At 42.1% G+C, this 24,537-nt stretch overlaps 2 protein-coding genes across 4 annotated transcripts in view; one reads left to right on the plus strand and one right to left on the minus strand.

Annotated features, from left to right (window-relative positions):
* Nucleotides 1–7,019, plus strand: part of KCNAB1 (potassium voltage-gated channel subfamily A regulatory beta subunit 1) — a 403,134-nt gene extending 396,115 nt beyond the window's left edge. For all 3 annotated transcript variants that reach the window (XM_044251653.1, XM_044251654.1, XM_044251655.1), the window contains exons 13-14: nt 1,863–1,951; nt 6,930–7,019. In XM_044251653.1, coding sequence (XP_044107588.1) covers nt 1,863–1,951; nt 6,930–7,019 — 179 coding nt within the window. The remainder of the gene's footprint in view (nt 1–1,862; nt 1,952–6,929) is intronic.
* A 5,811-nt stretch (nt 7,020–12,830) lies between these two features.
* SSR3 (signal sequence receptor subunit 3) lies at nt 12,831–23,329 on the minus strand. Its single transcript, XM_044251656.1, has 5 exons — nt 23,152–23,329; nt 21,849–21,975; nt 18,927–19,025; nt 14,233–14,364; nt 12,831–13,150 (listed from the first exon to the last, which is right to left on the minus strand). Exons 1-5 carry the CDS (start codon nt 23,282–23,284, stop codon nt 13,084–13,086), a joined length of 558 nt encoding a protein of 185 aa, XP_044107591.1. The 5' UTR covers nt 23,285–23,329; the 3' UTR covers nt 12,831–13,083.
* Between the last annotated feature and the right edge of the window lie 1,208 nt (nt 23,330–24,537).

The raw sequence follows: 24,537 nt of genomic DNA on the forward strand, positions 1-24,537 counted from the left end.
GAAGGGGAGGGGAAAATCCGGTCAAGGGGTGGGAAAACCAGCTGTGAAGGAGAGACAGTGAAGTCCTGTATGAGGACAGTGGCCAGTGGAACAAGAGCAGCCATTCTCAAAGTGTTGTTCCCACAGCCACAGGATGGTATGCTCTTCAGCAATAAAGAAATATGTACTAGTTAATGCTATTAACATGGGTGAGCCTTAGAGACATTACAGTAAGTGAAAGAAGTCATACAGAAAGGACCCAGGTTATAGGATCCCATTTAAACTAAATGTCCCGAAGTCATAAAATTTATAGGGGTACAAAGCAGATGAGCGGTTTCCTGGGGCTGGAGGTAGAAAGGGGATTAACTGTAAATGGTGACGGTTGCACATTTGATAAACTTAAGAAAAATGGTTGAATGATACACTTTAAATGGGGAAATTGTACCTCAACAAAGTTGTTTTCAGAGAAAGCATGGTCCCTGGACCAGCAGCATCAGCAACCTCTGGAAGCTTGTGGGATATACAGCTCCCTGGGGCCCCCACTCCCTCCCCTGTCCTTGTTTCACGAGCCCTCCAGGGGATTCTGATGCATGCTGCAAAGTGAGAGCTACCAGATTACAGAAATATTTAGGAGGAACAATCAACTAGACGTGGCAATTAAAAGGGAATGTGGGTTCAGAAAAAGGACCGTTCCTAAGGCTAAACACCCTGGGGGTTTGGGGGTTAGAAGGCCAGGTTGCTTGGTGATGGCCCCAAGATGAGACTGGGAACCCAAGACAGACTTAGTTGTACACAGCAAGCGATGTGCGGTGCCTGTGGGGCCCCCAGCAGGGGGTCTGGCAGACAGCGTGTGTAGGCGTCTGCAGAGACCTCTAGTTACGGACATCTACCGTATCCACAAGGAGCTTCCTAAGGAACTTGACTTCTGACATGGTAAGAAGGAGACTAGAGGGCTAAGGAGTCCTCTCAGGGAGTCCAAACTAGGCTTTTGGAATTTAACTAGCCAAGTATGAAGGGTCAGAGGTGGCTGATTTTAGAATGGGACAAATGTGATGAAGGAGGTAGTAAGAAATTTAAAATTCAGGGAAAGTGAAAAATGATGGATGCATCAAGTCCAAGAAAAGGTAACAGGAATTGGATCCAGGGCAGACTTTGCCCTTGAACAGAATAAGACATATCATCTTCTGAAACTGGAGGGTGTGGGTGTATGCTTGAGGGTTAGTGAGGAATACTGCACGTGACAGACTTCATTTTCTACATACAGTAGGAAGACAGGTCATCTGCCAAGGAAGGGATGATGCTGGATAGAGGATTTAAGGGTAGAGGTTGCCAGAATGGCAGGAGGAGAGGAGTGAGGAGTAGAAGGCTGGTGAGCGTAAGCAAGCAGATTATCAACAGAGGCTGAATCTCGGAAAAGGAAGGGAGATCCTTAGTCTGCGAGATGTATAGAATCAAAGAACAAGACACCCAGGGTCTACAGGACCATATGTAACATGAGGAAAAAGAACATGAGTAAGAAGGAAAGACAGGAGACTGTGGGCCAAGACGGAAACAGGAATACAGACATCTGCCGGGGAGCAGGGTCGGGTGTTTTCAGGAGCAACAGTGTGTTCCTGGGGTGGAGAGCTCTACTGGATACCCTAGCCGTTGGGCAAGACCTCATGCAGAGCATGTACCCTAAGCCCTCAATTCAAACGCACAGATTCTCCTGAACCCTCTCCAGGACAGGGGTTGCTACTGAGGTCTTCAATCCTAGGGAGCACCGTCTATCTTCCTCCCAAAGGTTACTAAGTTTCAGTTGCAGCAGTGGGGGTTATAGGGGTTTAGAAGCTAATCAGTAAGCAGAAGTGTTCTGATGTCCAGACCAAATGTTTTCTTCCCAGCATGGTGCCTGAGAAATGAGGGTGTGAGTTCCGTGCTCCTGGGATCCTCCACTCCGGAACAACTCATTGAAAACCTCGGTGCCATTCAGGCAAGTACCACAGCCCTTCCCACCAGGCTCGGGGAGATAGCATGGTCCTCTGCAGATGTCCCCAGGCAGTGTCCCATCTCTCTCCACCTCTCTTCTTGATTGTGTCACAGCTTCCCAAAGGCTACCTGTTCCTAGTTTGGGGGTGGGGTGCGGTGTGGAGAGGATGGGAATGCAGGCGGCAAAGGCGCAAGCAGCAACACGTACATGGATCCAGGGGTGTCCTCTTATTAAGAGGCGAGATTCTCAAAGCTCATGCTCCAGGATGGGTTGAGGGACAGTGCATTCTCGGACACAAACAACATGACATCAGGCAACTGGGTTGCCAGGCCTTACCATAAAAACATGCTTGAACCACTGGACAATGTATGTACATTATTTATTCGTTAGTTCTTTACCCCCATTATTTGCCAACCTACACTGTCGGCCGCCCGCCCTTCTGCTCCCAGAGCATCATGTGTTCCTCACCATCACAGCATTTATGATCGTGTAGTAGAACCTGTCTCCCCAGCTGGACAGGGAGCTTCCTGAGGTCCGAGACCTGGGTCTTTCCCACATCTCTGCCGCTTTTCCAGTTGCTGGCATTACTATATATCCCTTAGCCAGCAGTCAAATACCTGCTGAATGAACGTTTCCCACATTTGAAAGAGGAAATAAGCTCAGCATTCTATTTTGGACTTCCAGGATCACATCTTCCCTAGCAGTCAGTTCAGGACTATCACCCCACTCTTCCCTCCTGCACGGACTAGAACTGGTAGGAGCCCCGCGGATGTACTCTGGGAAGCCAGTAAGGACAGTGAGAGGGGAAGTGGGAGAGAGACGTTCCTGGGAGTTCCACCTGTGGAGTGGGTGGGCTACTGTGACCAACCCCTACCCCCAAAGGCCACACCTCAGTCCTGAGCCTGTCCCACTAGCAGCCCGAGGGTACAGAGGAGCCTGTCCACTACTCTTGCCACAGCCACCACCTGCCAAAAGAAGTATGGCTGTGTATTTTCCTCTCGCTCCCTGGGGAACAGAATGGTCTCTCCCCTGCCCACCTGCCCCTCAAGCAAACCCTGTGAACCCTCCCAAAAGGAAACACTTGGACGTGGGAACAAACGTGATTACACTTACAAGGTTTAAAACCCTCTTGGCAAATAGCCCTGGATGTGTTGGGAGATGAACAGTGCCTGCCTCCCTCCCACCGTCGCTTTCTCAGGGCTGTGCAGCGGGGTAATCACCTCTGCCCCTGCCACCAAGAACCCCTCCCAGGCCCCCAGCTCCTCCCGGATTCTCTGGGATCCCATCCCTGCATGGGGAATTGGGGGATGTTACAAAAACCACACCTACCTTATATTCACTTACGCGCTGGGAAAAGACGAGGAATGGCAATGAAGATACTAGATGTATAGTCGTACACAGTTGAAACCCAATGATTTCAATTCCATTCATAGTTCTTATCTATCGTATGGTTGGCACCACGCTAGGCAGAAAGAGTACTGACGGAAAAAACAGGCCTCTGCCCTCACGAGCTCACAGGCTGGCTGAGAGCGAATTCAGGAATCTGTCCCTTAGTTCATTCAGATCTTTCAGGGCCTACTATGTAACAGGCACTGGAGACCCCATAGGAAACAAGAAGGATGCCATCCAAGCTTCAAGTTTACATTCCAGTGGGAGAGGCAAGTAATAAACATTAAATAATTTCAAAAATATGCACACTATTAAATAACTAAAGAGGGTTCTATGATAGAGACTGAGAAGAAGGTGGGCCTACTTCTGGTGCTTTTTGCCCAAGGCCCCTCCGGGATGCGTGTATGCTAAAGCCCGGAAGAGGAGAAATGTGAAACACCCAAGCAGGAGCATTCCAGACACAGTGGGGAACAACAGTGCAAAGGCCTGGAGATGGGAAGGAATTTGGCTTTTTCCAGTAACTGCCAGCCTAAGGCTAATACTAATGTGGTCCACGTGTAGTGAGCAAAAGGGACAGTGGGTGCACTGAAGTGGAGGCAGGCAGGAGCAAGACTTCACAGGACATTAAACAGGTGAGTTTTGTCGTACATGCAAGAAATCCTTGGGAGCCTTTTTAGAGGGACATGCTGTTATTTGAACTTTTATTAAAGATTGTGCTGGCTGCTGTGTAGAAAGTGGAATAAAGAAAGGCAAAGGCAGTTTTCCTGGTGACAGGAGATGCTGGCTGGGAGTAGCTAGGATGGTGGCCGTGGACGTGAAGTGGATAGATTCCACAGGCTGTGGACACAGACACCATGATTTGCTGGTGGCTTAGCCAAAAGAGGGAGAAACGGAGATTCCTATCACGCTAACAGAGTGACCAATGCTATATCAGGGGGGAGTTCATACTGCCTGGGAACGGTTAAAAAAAAAAAAGTAACACCAGGGCTGGGGGAGCATGCCAGGTTGCAAAAGATGTATTTCAGAGGTAAACTCCAAATCCACCTTCCCAAAGCACTTTCTCCCTAGCAAGGCTCAGGCTGATAGCAGGATTGGTGGCAGTGGGGGGGTAGAGATGCCAACGGTTAAGAGAAAAGGGACCCCCATTCAAGCTGGGAGGCCACTACCTTGGAGGCTTATTACCCTCTCCACCTTTCCACTCCTACCTCACAGCCCAGCACGGAATATTCCACCCTAGGCAAGTTGTGACTGGGCAGCCAGGGGGCACCCAGCAGTGGTGGGATTGGTTGCAAGATTAAGTGCGCAGTGCCAACAGTTGTTAAAGAAAGGAAATTTTTAATGGGAGCCGAGAGAATCAGCTGCTCCAAGGGATGGAATGTGCCCAAGACATGCGTATGCTGGAGGGACAAAGAAATCAGAGCCTCACTAAGTGGGAGAGCGAGGAGAGGAGAAACCACAGCGGCAGGCAGCTTGCCATCACCTGCACAGGTCCCCATCCTAAAAAACCTACCAAGTGGGGAGAAGCAATTCTTTCCCCCTCCTGAGGCTCCCCATCACCCGCTCGGAGAAACCCAAGAATTTGGGTTTCTTTTCACATCCAGGGCTCCTCTCCCTTAACCACTCCTTCCCTGGTATCCTCAATCCACCAATTATTCCAGTCAGTAGAACAGCAAGGTTGCCAAGCTGGTAGCCTGTGGGATGTTTGTGTAATCTGCAGCGGGTGAAAATGTTTTACAACAGTTGCCAACATTAAAAAATTAGGCGTCTTCACATAAAATCCTGGATGTATGGCTTCTTAAAAATTTAAGTCTTACAACACTATATATACAATTTTCATGTTTTATTCAAGTAGTTTTACGGTTTCTTTTTTTAATGTTTAAATCTCGGTCTGAAATTTACTTTGGCGTAATGAATGAAGAATTTTTTCTCCTTGCATAGCTAACCCACTATATTTTAGACAAAACTTCCCACAAATCTACTTTCTAGATCTGGGTCTCTTTGTTGCAGTCTCATTTTAAAGAACATACTCGTTTTAATTCTCTGAGCTAAAGCTGGTGGTAAATTAAAACTCTCCCCCTTTAGCTCTGGGTAGGAAAATGTTAGCCAGACCTAGTTTCTCATGTGGAGTAGCTCTGCTCTCCTGCCAAACCCTGAGGCTTTTGAGAATAGCACTTGAGTGGAGACAGGGTCACCCCGGCCAACATGATTGCAGCAGAGGAAGGGTGAGGCCGAAACCTCAAAAGCGGCCGGCGTAATTGTCTTTTGCCACAGTCCCCACACAGGGTCAGTCTATTCCCGTGAAGAAGTCTGCCTTTGTCCCTTGTCTGATGTAATGTGTACCCTTGGTCCCCTTCTCATGATAAATTCAAGCCTTGGGTGAGCTCATCCCCTCCCAGGGCTTCAAGGGGCAGGCATCTCCGTGGTGAGTGACTCACGAACCCTCAACTCCAGTCTTCCTGCCGCCACCAATGCACAGCCCCACTCGGCTGCCTACGAGCCGTGCCTACACGGATAGCCCACAGGCACCTTAATCTCCACACATCCTACTTCAAACCTCTTGTACTCCAGACTACTCCTGTGGTTCCCAGTCTCAACAATCAACATCTCTAACCTTCCAGTCACTCAGTCTTGAAATCCTCACCAGCCTCCAAAGTGTCTCTCCAAACCACTCTCCTTTTCTTCTCCACTGCCACTGATCACTGCTTTCACCATCTCTGTGGCTCCAGCAGCAAGCAATCTGTACCATCTCTGCTCCCTTTCTATCACCTCCTTCAGACTATCTCCACATGTCTGATGGGGTCACTCCCAGCTCAGAAGTCCTGAGAGGTTCCCCGCTGCCAAGAAGCAAGCCCCAACTCCAAACAGTGGCATTCAAGGTTTTCCATGCTGACTACCCCAACTTCCCTTTCCACCTACTCCTACCATCACCATCCCCTACACTTACTTCCCTCCATTTCAGACTGCTCACTTTCCGAAGCCATTCATTCCATCTACGAGGGAGGCCTGTTAACCCCTGGCCATCCTCCACCAGGGTTGTGAACACCAGTGGCAGAGAATCTCCTTAAGTCTCTAGACCTGTGCTGTCCACAACCCTAGCCTCTAGCCACAAATGGCCTTTTAGTGCATGAAACCAGCTTGTCAGAATGGAGAAGTGCTGTTAAGTGTCAAAGGTACTGGATTTGAAAGACTTAGTACTTAGAAAACAGAGCGGACATGCTGAAATGTTTTAGATAAAATGGAGTAAAAACAGTATCACGTTTCTTTCATTTTTATGTGACCATTAAAAAAAAAATCTGAAATTCTGTGACTCCTTACATTTCCATGAGTTTTCATTTATACATTATGCCTTTATTCAGTTCAGCAATACTTCTAAACACCAACTATGAGCCAGCACTCTTATCACAGGAAACGCAGTGGTGGAAAAAACAAGGTCCCTGTCCCTGACCTCAGGAGCTTACAGTCTGGTGGAGGGCTTACTAGTTGTAGTTTATAAATGTATACAAGTCTAGACAACTCTGCTTAATTTTAAGCACAAAGAACCAAATGATCAGCGAGTACTAACCATATCCTCTGTACTTCTCCTGCTCCTCAGGTTCTCCCAAAGATGACATCACACGTGGTAAATGAGATTGATAACATATTACGAAACAAGCCCTACAGCAAAAAAGACTACCGATCGTAAGGCAGTGCGTGAGCCGCGGGACGTGCAGGGTTCAAACTGTGGTCTCTGCTGGTATAGAATGGTGTCAATAGCCAGTCTCTTGAGTCACTTAGCAGCCTGCTGCTCAACCTCTAGTATTCCCGGATTCTGAGGTATCTGCTGTCGCTCCCACTGTGCACCTGAATCACGAGCACATCTGAAAACTCACTACCAAGGAAATCCATTCTATTTTCTTATCTTGGACTGGAGTCACCTATTCCTTGCATTGCTCTGTGCACCTCATGCTTTTGCCACAGGAAGTGTATGCGGGGAGGACAGATTACCTTCAGGCATTTAGTAACTTAAAGAAGGCTGTACAGATGTATTTTTTCAAACGCATAAAATCCACAGCTGCAATGTGGATTGCATCAGAAAGAGTAGGCTACGTTCGCTCAGAAGTTGTGGGAGAATTAAGCAGAAACAACCTCACATTGCTTTTTTCTATTTCCACATTAAGGTTAGCAAGAGTTGTTTCACTTGTTATTCAACCAAACTAAAACTTCAAGGTATGTGCTTTCATTACCTTGTAAAAATATTCACCGTTGCTTGGCCCCAAGAATGCCCTGTATTGTAATTTACCTGCAATATCTATTAGGAATCTATTAACAGTGTCCATTCACACACAGATATGGTGAGAGGATGAACACCCAATCTTTCACGTGAGACACGATGCCTAATTTATGAAAGGGAGGATTACACTGCTATGGAAGCTTAGGCTTTGAATAAAATGTAATATATGTGCAACTGAAGTGTTCATTTTTGACTACATTTTATTAAAATCTGCTTTATACTTTTGCCTGCTTGTAGGCACAGCTTCTGCAAGTTTAAATATTTGAGCTTTAAAAATAAATATACACATGCTCAGTTTTGTAAGTAAACCTGTAAAATACCCACAAAGGCAAATGTTTGCTGTCTAATTAGCACTGGGACTTTTACAATAGGATGCCTGTTTTTGAGGAATTAACATGAAAAGTGAATCAAGGACTTTGTGAAAAATGCTGTCACTGTTCAGCATATGCTAGGTCAATTAACGTGCCTAGTAAAAAGCAAATGTTACAAAATTTCCTGATTCTATAACCACATTATATGCACAAACTAAATGCATGAAAGCTCTTTGCATGGATTAAAAGGGTTGCACACAGAAGCAGAGGGCTAACCTTGCCACTACTAACTGGTTACCTACCCTCATGAATATTCTACCTGAAAAAAACTGTGACAATATACTGTGTGTATCTAAAAGGAGGGAAAACATGGGAGCGTGGGGGGGGGGTCCTATCTTTCCATTTGGATACCTGAGCATGTACAAAATTCTGATTTTCTGGCTAGCAAGTGCCCCATATAGAAATCACTTTGAGATTTAAAGAAGAAGACTATCAGCTTAAAATGCTATTTTCTGCCACCATTTCCAAATACATATTTCATGATTAAATTCTAAATCTTAAAGCGCTAGTGTGAAATACCAATAAATTTTCTTTTTTGTTACTACTGCCTGTATTCTAATAAGGAAACAGTTTGGGATTTTTACCCAGGAGTACCAGATGAATGATGGATCATCCTTCAGTTCTTCATTGTGTATTAAAACAGTGAACTACTGTATGCATAATGAAGTTGTCTAAATGGAAATGCAATTTAACTTATTTGCTTAGAATAATAAAAGCATTTTGTGCATTTAATCTCCATTAGTTTTTATCTGCTCTTTCATTATAAGGGACTATATATATATCCACCTCCATAAAATAGGCAGTAAGAATCATCTGAATAAAAATCACGCTGGCAAGTAAGCAACACTGAATGATACCCAACAGAAACAACAGTAATAAAAGATTTCAGTAACAATCCAAATTTCCTTCTCTTATTAAATAAGAAAATGATTAACTGCTAAAGATACCTCTCACTGGATTTTAGAAATACACTACACTAAGGCTCATGCTTCTCAAACTCATTTAAAACACCTGCAAATTAAAAGCAAATGACAAACATTACTACTTACCCATGGGAACTAGCTTTTTTAACAGATGAATCTTCTGCCATGGTAAACACACTAAATTAGAAATGTCAGTTATACTCTTAAGAAAGATTTCCACATACTGCCATATTCTTTTCTGGAAAGAATTTCGTAGCAGAGAGCATACCATTCTGAAGGGTAACTCAGGTTAGCAGTCATCCACATACTGAAATCTCGGCCAGTGAAAATGCAAACTAGACAGATGCTTGTGTGCTGGCTTTCCACGTTAAGAACTCACTCCATCAATAGTGTACCATCTGTCATCAGATGTCACAGCTTCACCTTAGCCAGGCACCACTCCTTGGCAAATGAGAAACCAGGCCTAAAACCCAAGTATTCAGTTTTCCAGTCTGGTGCTTTTTTTAAGGACAAATTTTATGAATTCGGTAGGTAAATTTTTAAGTTAAAAATTCTTGGGTAAGGGGCGCCTGGGTGGCTCAGTGGGTTAAAGCCTCTGCTTTCGGTTCAAGTCATGATCCCAGGGTCCTGGGATCAAGCCCCGCATGGGGCTATCTGCTCAGCAGGGAGCCTGCCTCTCTGCCTACTTGCGATATCTGTCAAATAAATTAAAAAAAAAATTCTTGGGTAAGAATCCAAATTCAGAATCAGTTAAGAAGCAAAGGTCAGAGAAGACAGGCCATGAAAACTCATGAAAGTCAATGAGAAGGGCATCTCTAACCACATCCATGAAAATCTAAACCAACCACTAAAAAAATCCCTCCTAATCTTCATTTCCCTACCTGGGAGTCCAAAGAGGTGGGATCTAATCCCCTAGATCTGTAGATGAGTGCTACATCTACGTACCCTTTATGTCTCTAGAAACAGAAGTGACTGGCACACATACCGAAAACCCAGAAATCGGGTGGGCAGGACAGCACAGCTGGTACATATTGGCAAAGAGGCCTCACACGCTCTCTGTAATAGAACCATATTATTCCCATCACTGCTGCACAGACATCTGATCAGTAACTACAAAAATGCGTATTTATGTGCGTGGGAAATTTAAAGGGTAATGTCAAATAATGTAATAAAGATGACGTACTTATTCACATGACTCTCAAAAACATCTAGGAAAAATATAAATTTTAAAAAGCAAAGTTTAGTCAATATTTAATAAATAAGACCCTTCACAAGAATTTTTGAGTATGAATCCAACCTCCATATTTCAGTGAACCTTAAACCTTGTTTTAAGTTATTCTCTCCAAGTTAAGAGTAATTTGCCAAACAGGACAACCAACAGATTTTTACTGGCTAAGGATAATTTCAGTCTAAGATTTTTATGAAGTTGTAAATGAGAAACTAAAAACAGGAAAATGTGAAACGACGTAGCAGTTTAAGCCCCTACTTACCACAAAGAGTGCGGGGGAATATTTAACCACTTTTAATCCCCTTTTTATTTTACTCGTGTTGGATATGGGGTCTTTTTAAGATATAAATTCTGCAACAGGTTTTTACTAACTCAACAGATGCAGCACATCATAATTTTATGTGCCACATTCCCATTTTTGATGATGGGGTGAGTTCTGGGGGAAAAGTTCTTTAATTCCCAAGTACTGGTACAGTAAATCCCGAATGAAAACTGTAAATGTGAGTATATGCCTAATAAACTAGAGCACATAAATTCAACAGTATAGAAAGTCAGAACCATTATCAGAACCAAAGAGTGCTCTAGGTAAAATTCAAGACGAAAATCAAATTTTGCTTATTTGTTTTTCTATCAACTGTTTAGTTTATGAATTCAAGAGACATTCTATTAAGAGTACTAAGCTGATGGGGCGCCTGGGTGGCTCAGTGGGTTAAAGCCTCTGCCTTCAGCTCAGGTCATGATCTCAGGGTCCTGGGATCAAGCCCTGCATCAGGCTCTCTGCTCAGCTGGGAGCCTGCTTCCTCCTCCTCTCTCTGCCTACCTCTCTGCCTATTTGTGATCTGTCAAATAAATAAATAAATCTTTAAAAAAAAAAAAAAAAAAGTACTAAGCTGATGCCCCTTATCCCTTTTTCACCACTCCATCTCAGCTACATGAATTGTTAAGAATGGTGGCAAATGCTGCCCCAACACAAGCACTGCCATCTAGTGGCAATTTTTTTTTAAACCAGCAATTAAAAAACAAAAACAACACTTGGCCCTACTCTGGTAAAAAACAGTAGATCCTGATGGTTTGTCAAATAAGCAAATGCATTTGGTACACAAACTCCATGCCACCAAACTACTGAACAGTTATTTATCTACAAAAAAAAGTTACCACAGTAAGAAAAGTAAGTCTCATGTATTACAATATTTTGCAGTGACTTGTGACTTCTTTATTCATTCATTATCCAATGATGGCACATGGATAATAATGCACCAAAGAAAAGTAAGTTGCAAACTCTTAGAAACAATGAGTAAATATAACCCTGAATTGAAGACACTAAACCACTATGCAAATGTGCTCTTGCCCCCCATCTCCAAGTTCTTGGACATTCCTACGCAAAACACTCAAGAACACAGAAGATAAACTCCTGATGAACACATTCCTATAAAGTTATAAACAAAACAGCAAATATTATTTACAACCTTCACCTTAAATTTGGAAGTGGAAACTAAAGATTAAAGTTAAGATTAGGAATTAGGAATAGGCTATTTCTTTTGAAGTACTGTTTGTAGGAAATTATTGGATGTGGTCAAAAGCTAAAATAGGAATATGAGCCTCTATCACCTATTATTCCATAATCCATTAAATAATACAAGCTGAAAAGCTTCCCAAACATTTTCAAATCATGGCATGCACAGCAAATAATTTTATCTGCACACATTAAGAAATGCAAGAGAATGTTCATGGCTGAACCCTAGGGGCTAAAGAGGTCAATATGAATAAATTTTGTTCACAATCAATGGGAACCTGTGGGTCAAATTTGGGGTGCCTGGGTCACTCAGCAGCCGAAGCATCTGCCTCCAACACAGGTCATGATCTCAGGATCCTGAGATCGAGCCCCAGGTCAGGCTCCACACTGAGTCAAGTCTCTTGTCAGATTCTCTCAACCTCTGCCCTGCCCAGTCATGCTCGCTCTCTCAAACAAATAAAATCTTAAAAAAAAAAAAAGGGTCAAATTTATTAAAGTCCTGACGGAAAAAGGCTGCACTAAATACCACACAAGCACCCAAACCGCTGCAGTTTCTCGGAAAGTTCTTAGAATTCTGGAACTAAGATCATAAATATTACTTTCATCTTTTACACATCAGTATTCAAGAAGGAGCTTCTCTACTGGACATTCCTCTAGTGAAGGAAAACAGTAGTTCCAGTCTCTGAAACAGGTCAAACCAACATGGTAGGGTTGGGCTGACCTTCCTGGCCACCCAAGCCAGGACTATACAGCTGAACAGTATGTGCTTTAACCCCACGGGACAACTCTCAGATGTCTGGCCACTATTTTTAGGTTATGACCCTGGCCGCCTTTCTTCTGTTAAAAAACAAAGAAAAAAAAAACCCAAAACAACAAAAAAAAATTTTCCACAAGTTTCTCTGCCCGAAATTGGAGACACCTTGTTTTTGAGTTATTTCAAATCACAAATTCAGAGACTTGTAAACATGAGGCTTCTGTTCAATTCCCCAGAGGGAAAGGATTCTTCATTCTGATATTTACAGTTCAAAAAAAGTTGTGATATTGTGGTTAGAACACAAGGAACCAGTTATTAACTTCTTGCTACTATTATAAATAATAACAGCTCAGTCCAGGTTACTGTGACCTGTGACAGATCAAGGATACAAGTTATTTTCTACTCTTGTGATTACAGCACATTGCGAGAGACACTTTTTTTTTTTTTTTAACTTTTTAATAAATGTCCTGGCACTCTGAGTTTCCCTTTCAATTCATTTAATTTCAACAGTCTGTCAAAAAAAAAGAGCCAATAAACAAATACTGAATTACATTTTGTTAGGTTTTTCAAACCCTCCAACTGCAGACTATAAAAACATCTGGGTCTCTCAGCCCGACCACCCTGCTACGTTGCCAAATACCACAGGCCACCCGTAGATACACAGCCAGAGGGCAAAGCCTATACGGTCTACTTGGAGCCAGTAGACAGGAGGGCGATGAGGCCTGATGAAGCGCTTATGGACAAAATATAATTCCTGTAAAAAATCAATGTTAAGGAAAGATTAAAAGCGCAAAAGTAGTTCTCCAACAAAATAAAAAGTGCCCAACTCTTTGGAATGTGCTGCTTCCCGTCTGACACCATAAAATGATAATGATGTGCAGTCCCATTGTCTGCAAATGCAATTTACAAGACAGAAGGCTATAAAGAATGAAGAACATTCACAGGAAATGTGTCCCAGTTTTAAAAAGAAAACACTTGAGACAGAAACCTAGAACACATGATCACAAAGAAGACATCTGAATTCCATTTAACCTAAAGGAGAAGAGCTAGCTAATCAAGACTATGAACAGGAAGATGAAATTTAGCTTCCCTGCCTCTGGCCAAGAACAAAGGAAAAATAAGTCTCCTCTGTCCATCAGTGTTTTGGCTATAGTTAGCCTATAAAAGCAAGGAAGCTCTCAAAGTTCACAGCTCCTCTCAGCCTCAGAATGGCACTGTATAGGACAAACCATTCTGGTATTCCCAGAAGATACAAGCTAGAGAAGTCTATTTTATTACATAAAATCTCCACCTGTTAAAAGTCTGGCTGCACATCCTTAACATCTTCAATAAATTACCTAAAAAAGAGAAGACTGATTCTTGCCCCAAAGCTCAATTTAAGAGCAGCTTGAAACACTATTAAGATATTATGAAATGTATCTATTTAACTACACTGGCTATCCACCCAATTCCAAAGCCCCAAAATGTCAGGAGACACATGGACTTATGGCAGGAACTACCAAAGGAGGCAAGTTGCTTTTGATCCTCAGAACCTATTTAAAAAATTAAATAAATAAATAAATAAAATAGGAGGACATACATGACCATAGATATACGACTACTTTGTAATACTTGTTATTTATCATGAAGTGATAATTTATAAACTTCAAAGAACTTTAAATCAAACCCAAAGCTCTTATTTTAAAAGTCCAGAAACTGCCTAATGTCACAGTGCTATTCAGTGGACTGATTGCCTGGGCAGTTTTTCTTCATAGTAAAATAGTTGGGATAAATCAAAACCAAAACAAACTACTGCTTCTAGACTTTGAAAATGCTAATGAACCTTTAAAAGGATACACTGTAGGGTTGAAGTTCTTCAGTATAAAGAAGGAAGCAACAATGACCAAGACCAGGAAGAGGGTGTTGTTATAGAAGATGGAAAATGTTGTAGCTTCATAATCAGCAACTTCGTTCTTCTTCCACAAGATTCTGTAGACAGACAAACCAATCAAGTTTATAAATATGTATTAAATTATTAATACGACATGGCTCTAATTCACTATAACCTAAGTTCTTCCTTACATATTCTGGACAGAATGTGTTTTTAATATTAAATTTAACCAGCATTGTACCCTTTTCTCCTGCTGAAAAAGACATTTTACTCAATTGATAAAAATAGCTGCTTAGTCTATTACCTTTACTTCCCAGGCTCCCAGTCGGGGCTTTGGAGGAAGGGACAGATTAATTCCAACTGGCTTGGTTTCATCAGCAGCCTAAAGAGTCATGAGAAGTTCTCTAGGTCCTCACCTAAAACAAACTCCATGAAGCTTTCCTGGCTGTCTGCTGGCTTGAGACTCTTAACAGCCTCCAGATTTCAGCCTTCAATTATTATACCTGAAGAAAATCCTAAGGACCAAAAACTAGCCGTGGCTCACAGAAGCAGACTAGTCTGCAACTATCTTTAGCCACCTTTACAGGATTCAAACAAAGAATGTGCTTCAACATAAAGAGGATTTTTTAACTTTTATAAAACCCATTTACTTTTTATTTAACCCATTTTACTCATTATGTTTTATTAATTGACTAAAACCTTATCAACCTTTTCTTTTACCTATTCACATGGGCAGCAGGAAGCTACAGGATGCCTGTGAATAAGGTAGCCTTTATTCCATTTGATTAATTAACTTTGTAAAGCAGTGTTTAAAAGAGTAGGTTGTTACCCATTAGTGGGACATGAAATCATTTGGGTGGATTCAACGCTCAGGGAAAGTAACTGAGTGGAACGAGAACCAGTTGTTTTTTTGTTTGTTTGTTTTGGTTTGTTCTAAGGTTTTATGTATTTATTTGAGAGCGAGTGAGCACATGCAGGAGAAGGGGGAGGGTTACAGAGAGAAGCAGATTCCCCAAGGAGCAGGGAGCCCAACTTGGGGCTCGATCCCAGGACTCCGGGATCATGACCTGAGCTGAAGGCAGATGCTTAACCAACTGAGCCACCCAGGCACCCCAAGAGATCAGCATTTTTTAAAATAGAAAAGTATCAAGGACGCCTGGGTGGCTCGGTCAATTAAACATCTGCCTTCAGCTCAGGCAGTGATCCCAGGGTCCTGGGATCGAGTCCCACATCGGGCTCCCTGGGAGCCTGCTTCTCCCTCTTCCTCTCTCCCTGCTTGTGCTCTCTCTCAAATAAATAAATAAAATCTTTAAAAAAAATATCGAGTGTATCACCCACATAATTATCAAGCGTATCACCACCATAATCATTGTTTTGTGAAGCATTTGCATGTGTGCATGTTTGAGTGTATTTGGTCAAAAGGTGAAGTACTTCACTGTGATTATCAAAAAGGTTGAAAGCCATCACCACTGATGTTTTGTCTCCCAAAGATCCACTACTCTGGGGTTAGATGATTCCCTCCACCAATCCTAAGGACAGCACTATGGCTAATGTCATTGTCCACTGCTGCATTTTATTCACCACATGTTTTAGTCCAAAGTCAACAAGCCCAACTGTAAAGGAGATAAATGAAATGAACTTGCCTTTATCACAAGAAGTCTGTGGTCTCTAATATAAATGCCACAGTTCCTTAACTCTGTAGATACCATCAACTTAAAACTTCTGTTTACTGTTAGGTTTGGGAAGTAAAGGATACTATGTTAAATGCAGCCATCAACTACAAAACAGCTTCTGATTTCAGAGAAGTTTAAATGTAAATTCAGAAAACATATGGGACTTGGAATTGAAAGAAATACATTTCATCAGCTTAACACTGATGGAAGAAACCACCATCTCCGAAAGATGCACAGACCTAATGTGGTTTAATGCTAGAGAACATGGACAACAAGTGCCGCTGTTTTTAAGTCTCTGGTACAAGACTGAAGGAAGACAGGTTCCTTAAATAGGCTATTAGGATGCCTCCATACGGCTGCCTAGATTATCCCACCTCCACAGGAGCACTCCTCCCTAACTCCTTGCCATGCCCTGATTCAGAACCATCTTCAGAACACTTCTGATGAAAAAAGTGGCTCACTCTTTTAGGTTACCCCAGCTCCCAATATGACAGGCATTACATCAGTGCACACACAGGACTGCCTTAGACAGGTTTCAGAACTTTCTCTAGCCCACTCGTATCCTGTTTCATTTAGAAAAAAAATGAAGACCACCCCCCAACACATAAATGTCCTCATCAGCAATAGTTTTGCCAAAGCTTCACTGGTAAGGAATCTAGTTTGGGAGAGCACGCCCAAGGAGTCATTTTTCTAAAGAGCACCTCCTAGAAGAGAAAGACTGAGACCAAATCCAAGAACTGTTATAATCACCTAACGCTAAATGAGAGACCACTGGTAAGTCAAGAAGAAATAAAACACACACCCGGGGATAAATATTAATGAATCTCTGATTCTCCTCAGCTAATGTCCAACCTTGAATGGAGGGCAAAACAGTTTCAAAGTGGCATGGGGTACATGATCCAAATGACTGTAAGTGAGAGCTTTGAGACATACATATCTGGGCAAAGAGGTGTTGACAGGCCTTCTCTTAAATCTCTTGAGGCAACTTACTTTTGAGGGAGAAAAATACTAGATCTTAATGGGAGTCCTGGTCCCAGTTATCAGTCAATCATGAGTAAACACCTGGATAAACTTTTTATCCGGTGTGGTTTTTGTGAAATATTAACAGCACAAACTTCTACTGATGATAAGAATAGAAATTTTACAACCTTCTGAAACTCAGCATTTTATGTAGCCAGAGAACCTACACTTCATTCTCTTTGAAATACTGATTCAGCCAATAGCAAAGATATTTCATTTCTAATTCCAACTCTGATCTAGTAGTAGTGACTACCTGAATACCATGCTGAGAAAAATTCTGAGACATACCCCAGGATCAAGAACAAGTGCCAGACCAATCAGGCAAGTCTGCAGAGGGCAGAGGAGACCCATTTGCCATCTCTGCTATAATTCATCACCTAAAACCTATAGAGCTGTAACAAGCATTTTGAAATTGGGTAGCTGTGATGCACACTTCAAGAACCACTTTTCTAATAAATACTAAAATTTAGCAAAAAGATCTCTTTGAAGTGTCCTAGATTCCCTACCTCTATCACCATGCAAAAATTTATAATCAGGAAGCTGTGCAGCAAGAGCTCATGAAAGCTATCCCTGCAAAAAGGCCTTCACTGTCACTATTTCAATACCGTGCCCTTCAGGAAGGACCTAGCTGACTGAGTCGGTACAGCATACAACTTGTGGTCTCTGGGTCATGAGTTTGAGCCCCACATTAGCTGTAAACATTACTAAAAAAAAAAATAAATAACATCTTAAAAAATATATTGTATTCTTCAGTTTTTATAAAGGATCCACAGGAGATGATCATTCCTATGTTTTATAGTGCTTTTCAAAACCACTAGAAGACACTGTCCATTAAGTTACTCAGTGTCCCTTAAATAAGGATCCACTTGATAAAGTCCTTCCAAGATTCGGTGCCAGGAAAGTTTCTTTTCTGAAGGACTTACACGCTGCGTCTCATCAGACAATGAAAGTGTATGACCTCAGATGCTCCCCCGACACTTGGAAGCTCAGAGCTAACTTCAATGCTCAACCGCTATACCTAACTCGGAGATTCTTGATTACCCAGTTTTTCTTAATTTTAAAGGTTTCTGCTCTTTCAAAATTGGACTTCTTTATTTCACATGCGCTTTAATATGGCAAGTCTCCACAAAGTCTTTCCGAGGCAAAGTGGGTTAAAAATTCCATTTCACAAAGCACTTTGTAGGTACTAAAACTTAAGATCTATGAAAACCTCATCCCGTGACTGTATTAAACCTATACAACAACTCTTAAGCACAAGTTTATTCAATTATTCAGAGACTTCTGTTACTCAGATATTAGACTATTAAGCCTTCTAATAGTTGGCAGGAAAAACTGAGGGGGAAGGGCTAACAAATGTGGCACAGATTTGGGCAACAAAGAGAAACCAAGCTATTTTCTCTTTCCCAACCAACAAAGATAACCAAGAACTGGCTGTCCCTAGGGAAACTAAGGAATGGAAATACCACCACCTAAAAATGCTAACACAATGCAATGTAAACTCTTCAGACCCAAATTGGGGAGGTGACATAGCTACCAAGTGGCAGAGCCAGCACTAGATAAAGCTCTGCAGGCTCTGAAATTCCAGGAGAGAAGTTAGGACAAGCTCTCCAAGCCATATTGCCCTCATTCTTACTTTGGATTGTCCTCCACACGGGAATTTATGCCCTCAGCTTTTCAGATGTAAAATGCAAACAGCCCTACCTCAAAGAGCTCTTTAAGGAAACAAAAAAATGAACTGTGTATAACACAAAAGCATCTGGTGGTGGTAAAAACTCAAAATGTCAGTGTGATTGTTATTCCCATTACTAAGTCTTCTATGTTTAACCTCATGCAATTCTATTATCCACCTTCTCAATGTTTAACCTCAGGCAATTCCATTATCCACATTATCTGGGCAACAACCAAAAACTTAATTTTCTACAAAGTAACCCCTTTTTGGATTGTCTCTAACAATTCAGAAGTCCAACCTTTCATCTTTTTCTTTTCGAGACATCTTTCTGTTATCAGCTTCAGAAAGTTTTCGAGTCACTTCTTTGGAAACAGCGTCCTCCCTCTTCTGTGCTACTCTGGGGGGAAAAAAAAAGAAAAAAAGTTTCCACATGCTCCAGGAATGAACATCACCCTGTCAAACACTCTGTACTTACATATTTTGTATTGGCAACTATAGGATACTTTACATTTGAATAATTTTGACAGAAAAACTCCCAAGTTTATTATACTAAGAGCCAAAAGAGTTTCAAGAACTTCCAAGATGGAGATTATTAGTTACTGGTTTTGACTTCTGCTTAAAAAGGATAATTTTCCAAAGTTTAGGTATTTAATATGTAAAGAAGTCAAATGCTTTTAGCACAATTTAGTTAAAAATCATTTTAACTCCATTGTGTTTTAGCCTATTCATTTGTTCAACAAATAAATTTGATAAGGCATTGACAAATGATACAGGTTATCAATGCCAGTAAATATAAGTAGACTTAAAAAACAAAAGGGGAGCGGGGCACCTGCGTGGCTCAGTGGGTTAAGCCTCTGCCTTTGGGTCATGGTCCCGCCACAGGGCTCTCTGCTCAGCAGGGAGCCTGCTTCTCTCTCTCTCTCTCTCTCTGCCTAATTGTGATCTCTGTCTGTGGAAATAAATAATAATAAAAAACTTAAAAAAAAAAAAGGCCAGCTGATAAGAAATGAATATGGTTTACAGCACAAACACTTCTGAGCTGAACAGAGGGAAGGAAACACACACACACACACACAGCCCAACAGGATAGGACACAGAAATAACTATTTTCAAAGGAGATGGCTATCTCCAAGTATCTTTAAGACAGTCAATCATGTGTTCACAGGACAAATTTTCCTGAAGAGACCAAACCAGATTAACTAGTTAATTTCTCTTCTAGTTCTAAAATTCTATCTTCACCTAACAGACTCATAACAACCTGTCAGGTTTATTGCAACTCAAGAAGTGCCCCCTCTGTCTTAGGGCTCTTAGTAAGTCTCAATGCTGAATGCTTAAAACAAGACAAAGGTCATTCTGGTGGCCCAGCACTCAGCCAAATGAGATAACCCACTAAATCAACTGTTTTTCTTCTACTGTTATTTTTTTAACGTATTTCAGAACTGTTCCAGAATAAAAAAGAAAAATACCATCTATTTAATTTCTTAGACCAAAACATCTTTGCAAACATTTTTTTAAAGTCATGCAACCTTGAAAAAAATTAATACGGGCTCTGTCACCCCCAATCTCTCTGACACTGCACAAAAACATTATGGGCTCACTATGCTTGACATGTCACCTGCATTATCTTATTTAATCCTCGCCATCTGTGAGGTACCATTAGTACCCCGACTGCACAGCTCAGGAATGGGACATCTAAAAAGATGTAATGTGTGCCCAAGGCTATACATTCAAGAAAGGGAGAGCTGGGAATGGAATCCAGACTGTCAGCATATAAGCCATCTTCCCTTTTACTATGAACACCTACCCATACCCTGCATCTTCCTGGGGCTTTAAGCTTTAACATATCTTGTAAAACTGTAGGAGCTTCGATATGAGTGGCAGCATTTAAGATTAAGTCAAAACTATGATTAAAAAAAAAAAATTCCACTGACAGAACCTATTAAATAAAGTCAGTATAACTGAAATTTTACTGAACTAAATATAGCGATAACTGTCTTAAGGGTCAAAAGACATGGCAGTGGCCCTCAAGAAGTCCAGAGCAGAAATGAGGAGATTTAAAAAAACTATTTTAATTCCAAAGAGGTTAATGAAAAATAATATGCAGAACATGTCAAAAACTGGAAAGTCTCAAAAGGAGTGAGTTCCAAGGATATCACAAAGGATTGGTCATTCAGGGTGCCCATATCTGAGGGCTTCACTATCCACAGATGACCACACCTCACAAGAAAGACAGCCCAGAACAGTAGAGTCCAAGACAGGTGAAACCGGAATGGCAGTTGGTAAAGAGGGCCACCAAGCAGAAAGATGATAAAGGTGAGCACTCTGCTGGTCTAGCAGAAAGGCAATCACACAAACCTGAGTTCCTACAGATCCAAGACAACAGCTGAGAGATGCCGAGGCCACTTTCAGCCATTGAGGCCATTTCTGGTCTTCATACAATAAATCCCTTTAACTGAGATCATCTCAACTTTTTTTTCTTTTTTTAAAGATCTATATATTTGGGAGAGAGATGGGGGGGGCAGGGGCGAAGGGGCGGGGAAGGGGTGAGGGAGAGAATATTCAAGCAGATGCTTGCTGAGCGTGGAGCCTGCATGGTGCTTGAGCTCAGGACCCTGTGATCATGACCTGGGGGGCGGGGGGGGGGGGGAGAGCCAGTCTATGCCCGTCATGTGCCCGTCATCTCAACATGTTTCTATTCCTTGTCACCACAAAGAGCCTAATATAGAAACAACAAACTTAGAAAGGATTTATATAATGTGTGATCTTAAGTTAGCGGAAATATGATAATCTTTTACATTTTTACATACTTGTAAGAAAAAATGTAATAAGCATTAAGAATGTCAGAGTTAAAAAAAAACAAAAAAAAAAACACCACTTCTTTCATGTCCAAAAATAGAACATGGAGAATCAGAACTGTTATTTTCAGAAAGAATTTCATTTGACTTCAGCAATGTTAATTTACTTGGTGCTGTTTTTCTGACAAACCCCATGATTAAGGCTAGTGCTCAACTGTTCTAATTTCCCTCTCAAAACCTACTTCTATAAGTGTCAGAAGCAGTCTGCTTCGCTTAGTTAATAATTCTTTATAGCATTAATATGCCTATTTACATATACAGTTCAAACTGATATTTACTGAAAACAAGACAAAGGGTCTTTAAGACATCCTTCTATATAAAAGTGCAACATGTAATACATACTTTCGCTTCACAAATATACTTACTTGTGTTTGAGAACAAATTTCACATTTTTGTATGCAAAGGCTACCAAATAAGTGCTTACTAGGGTCATCACACTATAGAGAACAGCAGACTGAATAAGATCCATATGCCATATTCGCCAATATAACCCTGATTTAAAATAGAACGGGAGAGGGGGAGAATACAAAAAGGAAAACATTACCACACAGTTACAAAGGCCTGCCCAATCAATTATAGCTAAGTTGATAAAATACAGTCCGGGTTAGGAACTCTAACACAGTCTAAGAAGATCTTTAGAACTGATAAAGTTAAGGTCTCAAACGTCCCCCAGCTCAGAAAACTTGAAAAACAGAATGGCTTGGGAAGCCATTACTAGTCCAGATGAGATTTCTGCTTCTTCTAAAATGAAAATAAAATCTGGATTAAAAAAAAAAAATCAATTCAGACTTCAGGTTTTATTCATCAGGGCACTATTAAGCTAACCACGATCTGCTCCAAAACTCCACGTGCAGTCCCAAGCCCATAGTTTACATGCTGACGTGGCTCTCTGAAATCCAGGCAGCGCTCGGTGCTGCGCGGCCAGTGAGGTTTTAGAAGGCCAAAGGAAAATGAATCTCGACTTCACTGCCCAAAAAACGTGCAGCAGTATGAAACAGGAGATTCAAATTCAGGAAACCTGAGCTATAAAAACCACCTTTGCCCAAGTCTGCAAAATACCTCCATCTAAGTGAGAATTCTAATTGTCCTAACAGCATTCAAAAGTTTAAACAAGTTAGAGCGCCGGCTCTTGCACCCTTGGCAGTGGTGCAACCTCTCACCAAATTAGGAAAACGACTTCAGCAGTGTGCAGTGCTTCACCCAAAGCTACACTTCTATTCAATTCGAGGGCTAATGGGAATTTGACTCTGACCTAATTCATTAGTTTTTTCCAAAATAAGTAAACGATAAAGTCTTAAAGCTCATAACGGCAAACAGTTGTGGGTAAAAAACAGATTACATATGCATGAATGTCAGCACAAAATCTTTTTTAACTAGACGGTGTACAACAGGAGCCGCCATCCCCAAACTAGTAAATCACAATGTCCGAGAGCTGGGCCACAAGTGACTTTACTGGGATGCCTCCCACCACTCTCCCCGTCGAGTATACTAAGTTAAGGCCCACAGAAGCTACGTGCTATCCCCGTGCGCCGGACGAGCTAGGGGCAGCCGCCGGCCGTAGGCCCCAGGCCCCAGCGCGAACTCCCGCCAGTCGGCCGGGCCCTGCCACGTCCCCGCCCAGCCCCGCCCGCCGGCGGCCTCCGCGGCCCGCCTGCTCCCGGCGCTCACAGATGGGGATGGCGGACACGATAAAGGCATTCCCGAAGAAGAGAGCGGAGGACTTCGCCGAGAGGTTGCGGCTGAAATCCTGCAGAAGCAAATCCTCCTCGGACTGCTGCTTGGAGCCGCCTTTGGGAGCCATGGTAGACCGGAGATTCAAGCCTGGGGGGCGGTGCTGGGTAAACGCCACTGGCCCCGCCTCCACGGCCGCCGTATCCACTAATGGCTCGTCAGCGCTTCGCGTGGAGGCGGGACTCGGCGCGACGCGGGAGCAAGCTTGTCCAGGACTGGCCCGCGCCATGGACGTCTCCCGGTGTGATTCGGCAAGCCGGCCAGACTTCCGGGTTCTTGGCCAGCCCCGTGGCTAGTCGGGGATTTGTAGTTCCGTAGATACTTAAGAAAAAAACTTCATTGACATTCCATTTTACAGGTGCCGTCACGCTTTCCGTTTCGTTGGAATTCCAGAGTAGGACACTGTTCTGGCCTTGAGTCATTCAATCGGTCGTTGAACAGGAGTACGGTTCGTACCTTCTGCGTGTACCCAGCACTGGGCCACTGGAGGAGGAAGTGAAGAAAGACATAGCTAAACAAAGACTTTAGTGTAAAGTCCTTTCTCCTTTACGTATCTATTATCTCTTTAAATCTCCTCGAAATCCTTTGACATGCACCTCGTTGTTCCCGTTTTGCGGGTGAAGACCCTGAGAGCGAGAGCCCAGCAGCGCTGGTCTCTCGGGTGTTGACGGTTTTTCAACAAAATAACAGTCTACCTTTTCACGAAAAAGAAAGCGTTTTGGCTTTTGAAGAGCTCTTGGTCTCATTGATGAATATTCAACATGAGTCGAATACATTTACAAAACACAATTACTTTATTTCAACTCAATCTTTGGAGTAATGTGGACTCCACATCCGTGCTAAATAAAGCATAATACTAAGTAAAGAACATGTTGGGAAGACAGGCTTTCTCTGAAGCTCAGAAAATTGAAAATGCCTATTAAAACAACCCGATACCAGTTTTGACTCATTGCATTATCACATTTTCTTTAAAAAAAAAAAAAAACCTCAGTTTCATTCATAGCAAAAACTTCTTTCATCTACATTACTGGCAACAGGCAAGCTTCTCCAACCTTCAGCTTCCCTATCAACAGATTAGTGTATCTTTCATCTTAGTATCATCCAAATTCCAATTGACTTACATGGTTTCCATTCTAATGGAGTTTTCTGTCTGCAGCTTTCAGTCTAGCCTCTATATAGGTACCATAGTGCAAGTTTTCGTGAAATACAAGTCTTTCATATAAATGCGAGAAGTCTTCATCAGTAACAGCAAGATGAGAAAAAAAAAAAAAAAACATCCAGTGATTTTTTTTCAGAAACTTAAGTATTCATTTAAAAACATCT

This window comes from Neovison vison, chromosome 6 (assembly GCF_020171115.1).
Source record: "Neovison vison isolate M4711 chromosome 6, ASM_NN_V1, whole genome shotgun sequence".
NCBI lineage: Eukaryota > Metazoa > Chordata > Mammalia > Carnivora > Mustelidae > Neogale > Neogale vison.

Coding starts and splice junctions, on each gene's coding strand:
- SSR3 (XM_044251656.1), bottom strand. CDS start 23,284: ATGGCTCCCAAAGGCGGCTCCAAGCAGCAGTCCGAGGAGGATTTGCTT. Junction 21,976..23,151: donor CGTGTCCGCCATCCCCATCT/GTGAGCGCCGGG, acceptor ATTTTAAATCAG/GGTTATATTGGCGAATATGG. Junction 13,151..14,232: donor AAGAACTTCAACCCTACAGT/GTATCCTTTTAA, acceptor GATTTTTTACAG/GAATTATATTTTGTCCATAA.